The sequence below is a fragment of the Gopherus evgoodei genome, chromosome 18 (genome assembly GCF_007399415.2).
Source record: "Gopherus evgoodei ecotype Sinaloan lineage chromosome 18, rGopEvg1_v1.p, whole genome shotgun sequence".
In the NCBI taxonomy this organism is placed as follows: Eukaryota; Metazoa; Chordata; order Testudines; family Testudinidae; genus Gopherus; species Gopherus evgoodei.
This window is the reverse complement of record NC_044339.1, coordinates 10155047-10169749: the sequence shown is the minus strand read 5'-3', so window position 1 is coordinate 10169749 and position 14703 is coordinate 10155047. Positions and strand designations below refer to the sequence as shown.

Below are 14703 nucleotides of genomic sequence, written 5' to 3'. Positions count from 1 at the left end.
CTGAAGCATCCCAGGGGGGAGGGGATGGGGGGAAAGTCACGTCACAGATATTCGAAGAGGGCGAGGAGAGAGAGAGAGATTGAGAGAGAGAGAGAGAGAGTGTGTGTGTGTGTGTGTGTGAAAAACAGACCTTTTGAGCATACAGATTATACATAGCATACAGATCACTGGTGCTCATACAACAGTATTTTCTTTTTTTTTGTTCTTAATAAAATTTACTTTTTTTAAGAACAGAGTTGGATTTTTGTGTCCTAAGAGGTTTATGCATACGTTCTTTAATCAGCTGGTGGCAACCGCTAATTTCCTTTGTTTTCTTCTCAGCTTTTCCCCAGAGGGGGTGTGTGTGAAAGGGCTTGAGGGTACCCCACAGGGAGGAATTCCCAAGTGTGCCTTCCTAGGTCCAAGGATTGGGGTTTTTTATGCATTTGGGAGGTGGCAGCATTTACCAAGCCAAGGTCAGAGAACAGCTGTAACCTTGGGAGTTGAATACCAGCCTGGAGTGGGCAATATTAATTTTTGGAATCCTTGCGGGCCCCCACCTTCTGCACTCAAAGTGCCAGAGTGTGGCTTCAGCCTTGACAAGGAGACATAGCGCTTTCTGATTAGAGAGCCCTGTAATTCCTTTTGAAACCTAAAGCTGTAACTCAGTCGTGTGTATATGTTTGCTTGCTTTTACCTTGTAAATAACTCTCTCATTTCCTTTTTTATTGGATCACTGCAGGGAGTTTCACACCCTTAAGCCTTACCCTCTACAGCATCCGATTAACTCAGAAATATTTGATTGGCTTAACAAAATGTGCCAAAGTGTATTTGACAGCAAGCTCAGGCATCTGTTGAAGATAGACAGACCCCCACCAGGCAGCTGCCCAGGACAGCACTGGACAGTGTGTGGGTGGTGGTTTAGTAAGGGGAATGTCGATAGGGTGGGATCCACAAAGGTACCCCTGACTGTTCCACTGTGGATAGACACGTAGAGAGAGAGAGAGACCCATGCGCCAAACACACTGTCATTATTTATGCAACAGCTTCAATAGGAGAGAGTGCGGGAGGGCCACAGCGGACTATCCCACACTTCAGTGATTAAAGCCTGTGCCTGAGAGATAGGACCCCTAAGTTTAAATTCCTTCTCCTGCCTCTGGCAGAGAGGGGCAAGTGAACCCAGGTTTCCCACATCCCTGGGCTAAAAGTTACAAGGTGGGGCACCAGCACCTCCCCCTCCATACATTTTGGATGAAGCGAGGAAGGTGCCTAGCTCAATTCCCTCAAGAAATGTCTCTAGGTGTCTTAGCAGTTTGAATCCGGGTGGCGAGTGCTAATTCATGCATCACTAAGCAGACCTAGGTGCCTCCCTGCAGTCTGGACTTAGGTGCCTATCTCAGAGAGGGGCAGGTCTTAGCACGCATCCCATCATCAGTTTCTCCCACTGGCTAGCTTCCATGGCACACCACCTAGCTTGCTGGCTTATGTGGATCACATTCTAAGGTGCCCTTCTCGCCCCATTGGTTGTATAAGGAGCCAAGACACCTAATGCTGCTCTGTGGATGGCAGGGTGGTCCTGTGATAGTCTACATGTCTAAAAGTTGGATGCTGTGATGCTCAGCGTTGCAATCCCTACGTTCCTTGAGAGATCCCACCACAGGTTCTTGGCCAACACTAACAGTCCCACAGGCAAGTTTACTACCGACTGAGCAACCAAAATATTAAAAATCGTTAACATGTGGAATCTATTAAGACATTTAGAAGGAATTCACATTCATTGTTTCATTTGAAATATAAAGGTTATAAAACTTAATGACGACATGACAAGGAAACTATATGAAACACTCGGAGATTTACAGAGTAACTGTTTTGATCTTTAGGCAGGTAGGCTGAAAATTGCTTAATGATAGGCAACCCGACCTCTGGTTTGAGAGCTGGGCTTTTCTGGCAGGTTCTTATTTTGACCTTGCCGACTGGTATTCAGTTACCACAGCAGCACCAAAGTAAAACAGAAACACAGCTTGTATCTTCTTTCAAGTGTTTATTTCCTTTGTCCTGTTAACTTGCAATACTGAAAGGAATTGTAAGGATTTTAAAGAAAAGAAAATACCAACGTGATGGCTTAATTTCTCACAGCAAGTGCAGCACAAATGAACAGCAAACACATACTAAGGAAAAATGCAAAACAAAAGTTCACAAGAGAAGCATCCTGAGAGCCAAAGCAAACATTTTCATAACAAAATCCTGAGTCTTTGCATTTCTGGGTAAGCTTAGCACAGCAGCTAGTCTCTCTCTCTCTCTCTCTCTCCTCCTCCCCTCCCACCCCCGCACATAGCGCTATATGTCAATGGGCTAGAAGGGACATGTAATAGAGCCAGGATTTCTAAAGTCTCTTCTCTGTGTTAACTAACAAAAATAAAAAGTGTGGATCTGCTGCATTATGGCACTGAGTGGGCGACTGTAGTTTGGGGATTGAACACAGGGCTGGGAGTCAAGAAAGCCAAGGTGCTGCTCCTACATTGGGCAAGTCTCTAAAGGGTTCTGTGCCTCAGTTTCCCCATCTATAAACACTTGATTAGCTTTGTAGCGTGCTTTATGATCTGAGGCTGGAAAGTGCAATGTATGTGAAAGCATTATGATTGTTGCTTGGCCACAGAAGGCCCTTCAGTTACGTGTGTGTGTGTGTGTGTGCGCGCGCGTGCACGCGCAATATAAGACTCTCAACAAAACTAAATTCTATTCCACAATGAGCACCAGGGAACAGAAACACACTCATGTGACTTAGAGGGCCAGTTCCACAGGATAAATATTAATTCCTGGATCACAAACACCCAAACCAATACCAGTATCAATAGCCATGGTGAACAGTTCAAAAACAACTCATTTCCTGGAACACATTCACTGCAGAAAGTGTTTGTCAAACAAATTAAAAAAAAACACCTGACATCTGTTTAAAGATAACTCATAAAGAGAGAAAGGGGCTAATTGTGTAACTTGAATGCTCACTTCCAACAGTTCCTCCAGCTCTAGCGAGGTTCTCCAGGGCAGGCTTTGCCCCCCAGCTTTGGGTTAGACACATCAGCAGCAGCACCTTTGGCAGGGAAAAGGCTCTTTTATGTTCCAGTTTGCTCTACCCACTTTCAGGCATCATCAGTTTCTCCTTCACAAAACCCAAAATGGTTCATATTTGACCCCAAACTCCTGTGCTGACTACAGCCTCAGGTAATAAATTTTCATGCCCGAGGGTACGTCCAGACTACCCGCCGTATGGTGGGTAACGTTCGATTTTTCAGAGATCCATATATTGCGTCTCATCTAGACGCGATATATCTATCCCCGAGCGCGCTCCCGTCGACTCCAGAACTCCACCGGAGCGAGCGGTGGTAGCAGAATCGACAGGGTGATCCGCGGACGTTGATCCCGTGCCATGAGGACCTGAGGTAAATTGATCTACGATACTTCGACTTCAGCTATGCTATTCACATAGCTGAAGTTGCGTATCTTAGATCGATACCCCGCCCCCCAGTGTAGACCTGCCCGAAGTCTCTTATTACTAAATCAGCAAAAGAGCTCTCACATCAGGGTGTGGTCAGCAAATCATGTAATACCCCTGGCTACTCTGCAAGGCATGTCCTATTGCCACATTTCCAATAGAGTTGAGAGGATTCGTATGTTTGACTGCTTGTACCTCTCCACTTCTTCAGCGCTGAGCTACGAAGGGCCGTGGATGCTAAACCAGCTCTTGCTCCATCACTGGCGAGAACTCTTCCAATGGCATGATTTCCCTTTGAATGTTTTCCTTTTGCCAGTTTAGTTCATGTTCTTCTGAGTAACAATCTTTCCAGGGGCAGGTCCAAGTCCTGTGGCTGGTGGCAGAGAACAGTAGCACCTGACCACTGGGTGGCACACGCAGCACTAGCTCTTCAGGCTCTGTGCTTTAAAGGAGCCTAAACTCAAAGATATTTAAATTGGGCTGCAACATTAGCACATGCTAAGATGTGTGCACAGGTGAGAGACCGCCTCTGGGGAAGGTGAGGTGAAGGATAATCTGCTTACACTGCACACTGACTCAGAGGCACTCAAATTACACCCCTTCTCAAGGAGAAAAAAATGGAAGGGGGAAAAATTATGAAAATAGGCGTGGCGGGGAAATACCCAGGGCTTCACAAAATCATATGGTGCTGCTGCCAAACCTGCAAAGCTGGAGGCCCAGCTAATATAAACTCAACCTGGTTCTTATCAGCTTAGTCAAAGCAAGGTTCCTGTTTGGCTTCACTTGTCTATAGCTCAAGTCACTGCAGGAGAAATACACAGCGCGGGCACATTCTGGTATCCAATAGGGATTCAGCCAAAAAGTTAGTGCCATGCTGGTGCCTCGGCAAATTTGCACTCTGCCCACGTGGAGTAGGTAGGTATTGTGTGTGGAGAGGGAAACTGACGTACAAAGAGGGGAAATGATCCAGCCTCACTCACACAGCAGACTGTGAGCGAGATAGGAGCAGAACCTTGAGTTCAGTGCTTTAAATATTCTCATGCCTAAGCAAAAAATAAAATTAACAGATCACATAGCTCTAAATGGCAAGGTGTTTTAGGGGCTTTAACTATAGGGAAATGTACCCTGCTTACCTGAAAGATTTCCTTTCTTTGAGTAACGTGGCCCACAGAGCCATGACAGGAAGTACTTCAGGCTGCTTGGGGACAGAACCAGACCTGCCAAGCTCTGGGAGTGCGATACGGACCAGAAGGAGGGTTCAGGGTTGTGCTCCACCACATGGTTGGCCGTTGGGCTAAAGAAGCTTTTAATGTTGGGCTCTGCACAAAACGTCGTGTTCTTGAACATACCAAAAACATTGTAGTACAAAGACTTGAACTTTTGCTTGGATGCTCTCACAAACCCACATTAGAGGCATTCTAGGCTGCATCCCTTCTTTGATGTGGCTGATAAACCATGGACTTTCTTTCAGCCAATAGAATCAATGCTAGGTTGACTTCTTTCTAGGCTCTGTGAGAGTAACAATTATTTTGTCCAACCAGCCATTTTGAATGTCTTCTGTTGGAGGGATGATTGTTTTTTGCAATAGCAGTAGCCTGAGGTAGAGTCATCAGATGGGCCAGGGCTAGGCTAATTGTGCCTGATAACCATAGCTTCTTCAGCCAGAAAAATCATAAAAAGTATCACTGCCACTTTCTCTTTCCTAGATTTTGTATAGTCTTGGGGAGCAGTGGAAAAGGTAGGCAGGGATAAAGCAGGGACCCTGCCCAGATTTCTGAGAATTATCTATCACTTCACATCCCAGGTTCCAAGACATGGGTTGCTGTTTCCAGATGCAAAGAGATAATCACCAGTCCATCATATTGACTTACAAGGAGTGAGGATACCTCTGTGTGCAGGTTACACTCTGCTCAACCCAGCTTCTGCCATATGAGTCTTGGTGTTCAGCTTATCCTTGACTGTCATTACCAGACCAAGTCTATTATCCATGGAAGAAAGAGACCTCCGAGACCTCAGTAAAGCACTGTGCTCCAGTGAGGGGATGCTGTACTCCTTTTTGCAACCTCTCCTTTTGCCTCAGCTAGCATGTGCAATAAAGATTGGTCTTAGAAAAATCTGATTCTCTGCATTCAACAGTTGTGGGAGCAGAGAATAGGCAACAGGATCTTGACTGCTCCCAACAGATGTGCTAGGCTGGGATGTGGAGGGGCTAACAGAAATTACTATGTTGGGTTTACATGAAGTCTAGTTCAGTAATGCATGTCTGTGCATGAGAGCAGCATTCCCAATAGGCTGCAAGAAAAATTGGAGTTTTGTGTCTGTGACACTGCTTGTTTTCCATTATGCACATCTTCATGTGCTATTAACATTCTTCTGAGCTTGGTACCTTGAGACCTTGGTTTATCCTCAGACATGTCTTTTGACTGTCTTCCCTGGTGCCATATGTCTGTGTTTATCATGAATCCAAGATACTCCTGTGTGTTTGTTTCAGCTCGCTCTCTGTACAGAGCCCTGAGCCACAGAACATTTCAAGACAGAGTGTTGAATTTCTCTCTTTTGTAAAGCCAATATTATTACCTCCATGATCCCGGAAGAGACCCTTGGGGGCACTGGTCAGGTCAAAAGGTAATGATCGAAGCTGAAGAAAAAAACCCACCTACCATCCATACAGAAAGCTTGAGAATGAGGACATGAAGATGAGCCTCCTCTAGGAACCTGTTCATATGTTTCAGACAGCGCTGCTATCTTTGTTTCTGATTATCTGAGGCTAGAAATAAGACTGAAAAGTCCTTGATGAGGAATGGCAAGATCATGCTGATCTGAAGGAGAAGAGCTATGGTTTCATTCATGTCTTGGCATTTCCATGGGCTTCTTGAATTTGGCAATGGGACAAAATTGTGTCTGTGAGTCTTTGCACGGCTCCGTAGGGTACTCCCTTCTGGACAACGGCCAGAGCGGTTGGTAGCCGTTTTCCCCCAGGCTGAAAGAACCTAAAACTAACTGGGGGGGGCGGGGTCGAGCTCCACATAGGGCTGGTTGGGAGTCATGCAGAAAGCTCTGAGGCATCTGAGGGCAACTACTGACTTACCTCAGCATTTTGGATTTGTTCCAGCGACCACTTGCGAAGTGGTAATTTCTCTTGTTGTACTTCAGGGACTTGTGATGTGATCTTTATTCTTTTCTGCAGTGTCTGGCAGGAGCCAAGATTGTAAATCTACTTTTCCAATGAGCCTCTGAATACCCTCAGCTTTCCATAAAGTGTCCCACTGTAGCACTAAAAGAACTGGGAACACATTTGCCTGAGCATCTGGTCTCGATAACAAAAGCTCCATGTACCTGCATGAAACAAATTTGTGTCCCATTAGCTTTTTCAGGGAAAACTAGTCTATGTGGTTTTTTAGACTGAGCGGGATCCTACTTGCAATACTATCCATCTATATGAGCATTGCATGTGAAAGCATATGGAGGGTGTCCAATGACATGTAATGCTTTTATTTTTATTTATTTCTGGTGTTAGGCTATGCTGACTGAGAGCTTTCATGCCCTTGCTGCCTGAAAAGGGTCTGTACAGTGAGGAGGACAATCTTTCAGGTAAAGTAGATCTCCCAGTTAGAAATGCGGAGTCCCTGACGATCACGGAAGCTAGCCAGGTTCATCTTTGAGAGTGATGCCAGGTTGAATTTGGACTAGTTTACTGAGGCACCCTACAGCCTTATGAAATGGAGACTAGGGAGGCTAGTAAAGTAGATGGTAGATCAAGAAGCCCCCTACTTCCTGCTTGTTCTTCTACATCACACCACAGCCGTCTGCTGCAGGAAGGGGGTGGAGATGGCACCACGACTCAGCAACCTGCAGCTGGGAACAGTAAACTGACCATTAGGACATGGTGATGAGGGTGACAGCAAAGATTTTCCTGGTCTTTAGGTGTGGTGGGAGATCTTTTATCATGATGGCATCCCACGGAACATGAAGGAGGATAAATAGCTTGTCTAGGGCTGCAGCAGACTGCGTAAGCCTAGTTTCACAGTACTGACTAATCAGCCTGTAAGAGTACATCATCGGTTATGTCTGTTTTTTAATTTATATATATTATGTGATCCCCTAACTCTAATTCGGAGAGCTGGCCTTCCTCCCTGGAGGAGGGATTCCCTTTTTGTATGTGAGAGAATATGCACACAGAGAAATCAGCACAGAGCATGCTGCACTCTGTGCAGGGGAATAGGGGAAACCAGCAATGACTTTCTTTATTTAGCTCTCTTTTCGGAGTTTGTCCCTCTGATCCTGCTTCCATGCTGGGGGCTCATTGGGAGCTCAGCCATTGCTCCAAAGATACTGCCAACTGGCTAGTCATCTGTTTGCCCTCAGAAGAGGCTGGGCTTTCTGTCTTGTCTTCCCAACAGGGGCCCTATCTTCATCTCTCAGGGAAGGACTGTGAGGTTCAAAAGAGGCTATGACCCAGGCTCTCTCTCTTTCTATTGTACGGGGTCCACATAGGGCAGATGGAGCTGTGTTTTCCCTGGAGGTAGGGTGACCAGACAGCACATGTGAAAAATCAGGATGGGGGGATGAGGGGGGTAATAGGAGCCTATATAAGAAAAAGACCCCAATATCAGGACTGTCCCTATAAAATCGGGACATCTGGTCACCCTACCTGGTGGTCGCAGGCCGGGATATGAATAGGGATTGCGCTGGGAGGGGCTTGTTATAGAGGGGGAAGCAGGAGGAGGGAGCAGGGCCCAAAGGCCCCTTCCTGCACTATCTGATATTGACGGCATCTGGGCCGTGTCCAGACAGGAGACACAGATCTTTCCTTGCACCTTTCTCGACCTGCCTCGCTCCCTGAAGCCTACAGGGGCACCACTCAAAGGGAAAGCAGAGCTCGGGTTGCTACCTGTCCAGGTTTTCCTAGGATCATCCCTTTTTTGAAGTAGCTCTCCCAGATGAAACGGTTCAGCTGTCCTGGGATTTTGTACCTCAGAAGTGACAACCCTTATGTGGTGCTGAGGGCACAATCGCCCCCAAAAGCACAGGCAGCTCTGGGACACAGCTGGGAGTTAGATGGCCACATTATAGCGCTGAATTATCAGTCAGGAATTTGATAAAGTGGAGAGAGCATCCCTGCAGCAGGGAGGGCCTGGGGAACAGCTTGACGCTGGGGAGGCAGATAAAACTGGAGGGAAATTCAAGGGGGCAGAGCATTTCCTGTGGCCAATGACTTACAGTGCTGGCTCAAACGTGAAATATCCACGATGGAGATGGTGGCTGTAAAGAGACCACTTTTGACACTGCTGTTTGCTTGGTGACGCTGGCAGCCGAAAGTGCACGAAGTTATCCTCATCAGCATCTTGCCAGATGCCAAAAACTTATGACAGGCTCAGCCAAAGAGCGACAATATTTATCACCTTGAATCAGTTTATTAAAGCCAGTGCTGCCGTGCAAGGAAACCAGAAAATACAAAGTGGTTGCTCCACGGCTGCGCTGTTAATCCTTTTTTCAGGCAGAAAAGCAGCTTGATTTCAATGAAAGAAAAATAACCTTGGGCCAAATGCCTACAGGTGTGGCCCCACTAAAGACGAAGCACCCACTTATGCTGAGTCTGAATTTGGCCTGTTGCTTTTTGAGATTTGGCAAGTGTAGCATGATCTGTTAGTATCTGAATGCCCGGGGGGGCGGGGGTAGTGGGAGCAGTCTGAAAGGCTTGTAAACCTAGATCTAATCACTCCTACCCACGCGGATTAACACAGCACAGAAACGTGTAAAAGATTTTCTTTGCAAATGCTGCAGTCACTCGCCCAGGCAGGCGCTACAATCCCAGGAGGCCTATGTGGATAGTCTCCATCAATGCTTAACTTGAAGAAAGAAATGGGGGTGCAGGACGTCAGTGCATCAAGGGGAGCTCGTGCTCTTCTCTGGATTCTTCTAAACCAACTCAGCATAAAGCATACAGCTGAAGAGGGCAATTTTTATTTTTATTTTTTTTGCTTCTAAGTGCCCCAGGTAGCACTAAGTGGCATGGCTTTTCATTAAACAAAGTGAAGTGGGGAGGACCCATCCCCCATCCACCCACTCTGCAAATCATCCCGTGCAAATACCAGCCTCTGACAACACACAGCACTGCCCTATGCCCCCACTTAAACCCCAGGCACTCTGCAGGCTTTAAGGCAGGACAGAACAAGTCCAACAACATGTAAAGTTTTCCTACCAATCTAGTTCTAACAGGGGCAGCAGCTGCCTCCTGCACAGGGAAAATAAAATGCACTCTAGGTACTTTTCTATTGGGTCACAAGTTGGGCCAAGCAGAGAAAACCTGAAAAAGCTTTGCTAATGTCACAGGAGACCTCAACGGCCTGTTCCCGCAGCCTCATCTTGACTCCTTCTCCGACAGGCTAATAAATATATACCTCTGTCTTAGATTTATTCCAGACCCTGTGTTTGACATCTGGCTACAAGATGGTGGCACTGAAATGTGCAATAATGATATAGGGATTAAAAAAAAAAAAGGGTGGAGAGAGCAGGGAAAACCAAAATTAAAAGAAGTGGAAGGGCGGAAATTCTTTTGCAGAAGCCTTAAGGCTTCTACAAAGCATGCCTGCATGAGCCGTGCCTCCAGCTTACCCCATGTCAACCTTATGTCTAAGGGGACAGAAGACCTCACTAAGCATTCCAGAGGCGTCTCTCAGCGAAACAAAGTCTTCAGAATGTATCCAGCCAAACAAGAAATGAGTTCATAAAGACGCATAACATTCCTTCTCTTAGCACCAGAGGGAGGGATCTTGTCCAACTCGAATTCTAAAGCGAAGCGCCAATGTTTTCCTTGTTATGTTCTGTTTGCTGCATACCTCTCCCCCACTGTGACTGCTATTTGACCTGCTGTCCGCTCAGAGACCCTGAGGGGAGGGGTGTGTGGGTGGGGAGGGGAAGGGTGAGTCCCGGGTGGCATTTGACTTGTTCATAGCCATTAGAAAGAAACAGACAGCACTGAGTGTGCAGGGAAGGAGCAGGTCCATCGACTGGCAGCGGTGGGGCCATTCAGTATAGTCTGAGGGAATGCTTCTTTTACCTCCTCTTTGAATGGGCATGTTCTTAATGAATGGACCCTCAAAACTAAGTTTTAATTTAAGGGTAGACACCCAGCAGGGAAGCCCCCTTCCACCAATTCTGTTTGTTCTTACAGCTGCAAGGCTGGCATGCCTGATCACGGCTAATGAGAAAACACACAGGATTAGACGGGGAGAGGAGGAGGAGGGCAGTGTCTCCCCTCACCCCAAATGGATCTCAATACAGATGGTACCTTTGTATTCCTGGCAGATCCCTGGAAGGGCTCTCCCATGAACTAACTAGAGCTCTTGACAAATTCTCCCACTTCTCAGAAAATAAATAAACCTCCAAGAGCCCACTAGGGGAGCAGAGCTGCAGATATCTAGGGAATCAATACAAAACCCCACTGTAGGAAGCCTTTTCAAAGGAGATGCCATAATAATAATAATGTGGATCCTGACCTCAGGAGGAAAGAAGAGTTACAAGTAAATCTCCAGAGCTAGGGAAGTTGGATACCATCATTGCAATAAAGATCCCCAAGACCCTTATCCTGCAAAGGGATCTACTCTGGTGGAATCCTATTCACTTCTCTGGGACTCTATGTAGGCAAAAAAGTCTGCATGGATCAATTTCTTTGCAGAATCGGCCTCTACATTTAAAGTTAAGTCTACCCAGTTTACATCACTCAGGGATGTGAAAAATCCATCCCCTAAGCAGTGTAGTTAAGCCAACGTAAACCCCAGTGTAGACAGTGATAGAGCGATGGAAGAATTCTAGCTCCTGCCTCTTGGGCAGGTGGATTATCTATACCAACAGGAGAACCCTTCCTGTCAATATAGGCAGTGTCTACATTGAATTGCTACAGTGGTGCAGCTGTACCACTGTAGTGTTTCAAGTGTAGACAAGCCCTTAGGTCAGTGGGGCTTCTGCAGCTCCCATTGGCCGGGAACAGTGAACCGCAGCCACTGGGCACTGCGGTGAGCTGTGCATGCAGACAGTCAACATCAGCAAAATGTCTCGCGGCCCGCCATCAGATTACCCTGATGGGCCACATGCAGCCGACGGACTACCTACCACTGCCGAAGGTTGTACAATTGGCAAAATCCATTCATTGATGAATCTACACAGAATACAACAACCAAAGATCAGACCCTCAGATTTTAAGAGTATCACCAAACCTAGCTCTCTGCTATCCATGCTACACAAGAGAACAACAAGAGCATCCAAATGCTAGGATCCACTTCCAGCTTTTCCAACGAAACACAGATCTCCTCTAGAAAGAGATGTTTTATTATGTGGATTTTTCCTCTTGTCTCTACATTTTTGCAAGTAACCTCTCAGCCTGTAAGCAAATAACACTTTGCTCCTACCATTCTGAGGACTGCAAAGCACTTGACAAACATTAAGGAACCAAGCCTCACAACAGTGAGATCAGGAAATATTGGTATCCCTGACTTTGCTGGTGGGGAAGCTGAAGCACAGTGAGAGAAGTGACTTGCCCCGGGGTCACACACAAAATCCGAGGCAGAGCTGCAAACAGAAGGCAGGAATCCTATCTCACACTCCTGTGCTTTGGCCACAAGACAGTCCTTAAAGCACTTTTCTTGAGGTGCTCACATATCACACCCGCAGTCAATCTACGCTGCAGTTAGGATTAATTCCTCTCTCGGTTGTGTTCTTATGTTTAATACATGGTAGTATGCCCAGGGCTGCACACTGGATGGGTCATGGGGATGTGTTGCTGTACTTTACTGGGTTGTTAAAGAAACTGTATTGTACAAACCCCGCCCCCGGCCCAAACAATAAAAATGAACGTCTAGTTGGGAAGTCTACCTCACGGCTTCCTCCCTTTTTCAGCTCATTTAAGGCTTGAGCCAACTCTCACATAAGACATTGGAAAGATCCCCATTGATTTCAGTGGGTCTTAGATCAGGCCTTTCCTAACTGCGCTTCCCACCTTCATGTTTCATGGCCACGTGTTACATCCCTTCTGCTTTTTGGAACATATTCCATTTACTTCTCTATGCGGGGTGACCAGTGGGATCTCTCGGTGTAAGGACTGCTTGGGTGAATAGGGGTGTGATGAGGAAGGCCCTAAGGTTAGTTTGTTTCCAAGCCAACACTGGCTAAATGAGAGGAAATCTAGTGATTATTGCTAAAAGGAAATTATATTTCACCCTAAATTAACAAAAATATTCAGAAAGACCATTATTTTCTGTAAATGATTTCAGCGGCAGGCGGGACCTTCCGCTAATCAGATTGTCCATCTCATGAAATCTGTCTCTTCACTGTTCTTTCTGAGCCTCCCACTTCAGCATTTGGACAGGCAGCAATAAAGACTTGCTATGGCTAGTGCTGTCCTTCCACATGCAGGCTTCTTGAGTGGCCCCTGAGCGGACCAGCTGTTTGCTCCTTTCCAGAGATGCCGAAGGAATTAGAGGAATGATCTGCTTCAATAGCTGTAAGGTACAGCCACCCAATGCAGTGAGGGGAGAAAAAGTGGGATCCCAATCAACACCCTTAGCTAGTAACCCTGCAAAGCCATTTTTAAAATTCTCATTCAAAAAGCTGATCTGAAATGAACACTAGTTGCTTTTCCTGTTAGCAGAGTGGGGAGGGACGTACTGTGCCCTGGTTTTAGCAGCCTAAGGGTACATTTCAAATGACAATTAAATCTTAAAACTATGAGCAGATTTAACAATCAAACTCTAAAGAATTAAACATTGTACAAGCTCAACATTTTTGTTGTTCCGGCCAAAAGTCCAGTCTAGCCATGCGGTCCTGTGCAAAGGTCGTGTTGCTACGAATATGACCTGCAAGAAATTTGTTGCCTGAGAGCAGCACAAGTCACGCGAGCAAGGCAGGCTAAAAGCCAAGACTGCTGATTCACAATCTTGTCAGGATTTTAATGCTTGTGTTGGCTTCACTTTCGAATGAGTCTAAGTACGGCCAGGTCTATGTTCGCCCTTTAAACGTGTTCATACAGGTGTAGCTTCCAGAAAACTTGTGGATTTCTTCAAGTGCTGACCGAGGGAGAATGCTGCAGAGGAAGCCAAGGGAAAGGAAATAAACACACTGTGCAACCTTTTCATCTGTTCTAATGAGAAGACGTGCAAACACACCCACACCCACACACAAGACGGGGTGACTACTGTGGCATGGGGCAGTAATCTTTCAGTCAGAAATACCAAGGTTCCAGTCTTGCAAGTTGCTGTGTTTTCAACAACATCGGTGGGATCCGAAGTTGATCGGAACCTGGCATGACTGGCCCTAAGGGAGAAAGTGCTACAGAGTCTCCTCCTACTAAGAGACAGTTTACTAAACAGGACCTGGTAGAACAATGTAACCTGTAAGAAGGCATCATTCCTAGCTTCTGTTTCCCAGAAGCTGGGAATGGATGACAGAGGATGGATCACTTGATTAACTGTTTTGTTCATTCCCTCTGGGGCACCTGGCATTGGCTAGTGTCAGAAGACAAAATATTGGGCTAGATGGACTCTGGTCCTACTCAGTACGGCCATTCTTATGTTCTTATCTACGTCTCTTAAATTGCAAGATTCTGTTCAATGTTATAAATCTTGAGAATTTATGTTGAGAATCAGTCTATATATTTATCTTGAGTACACATCTATCTGTTTAGGTATTTGCCTTTTTCATCACATGGTCCTGGTATGATTGAAGTGCTATTTTCCTGTTGTCTATTGTGATGACAAGCTAAGTGAATAATTCATAACAAATAATATACACCTCTACCCCAATGTAACACTGTCCTTGGGAGCCAAAAAAATCTTCCTGCATTATATTGAACTTGTTTTGATCCACCGGCGTGCGCAGCCCCTCCCCTCCTGGAGAGCTGCTTTACTGCGTTATATCCAAATTCATGTTATATTAGGTTGTGTTATATCAAGATAGAGGTGTATTTGACAGATGCCCATTCTTTTTCTGGTTGTAATGTGTCCATGAACTGATTAAGATTTTCTCAGATTTATTTGGTATTCAACGTTATTTAACATATCTTGAGAATTTTGTTCACTTTTGGTTTCCTATCTGAAATCTGGGATGTGTCATTTAGTTGTGATTGGTGACATAAGTCACATGGCATTGTTTCAGTTCTGTGACTGGATGAGCCCTATTTTTAGATGTTTTCTGGTCTCAATGCTCACAGAAAATAAATTTACAATGTGCTGTCCTCA

The 14703-nt window shown here is 45.8% G+C and overlaps 1 protein-coding gene across 1 annotated transcript in view; it reads right to left on the bottom strand.

Annotated features, from left to right (window-relative positions):
- Positions 1–8357: 8357 nt before the first annotated feature.
- Positions 8358–14703, bottom strand: part of DHRS3 (dehydrogenase/reductase 3) — a 46594-nt gene continuing 40248 nt past the window's right edge. Inside the window, exon 6 of the mRNA XM_030537770.1 lies at positions 8358–13550. Coding sequence (XP_030393630.1) covers positions 13466–13550 — 85 coding nt within the window. The 3' untranslated portion in view covers positions 8358–13465. The remainder of the gene's footprint in view (positions 13551–14703) is intronic.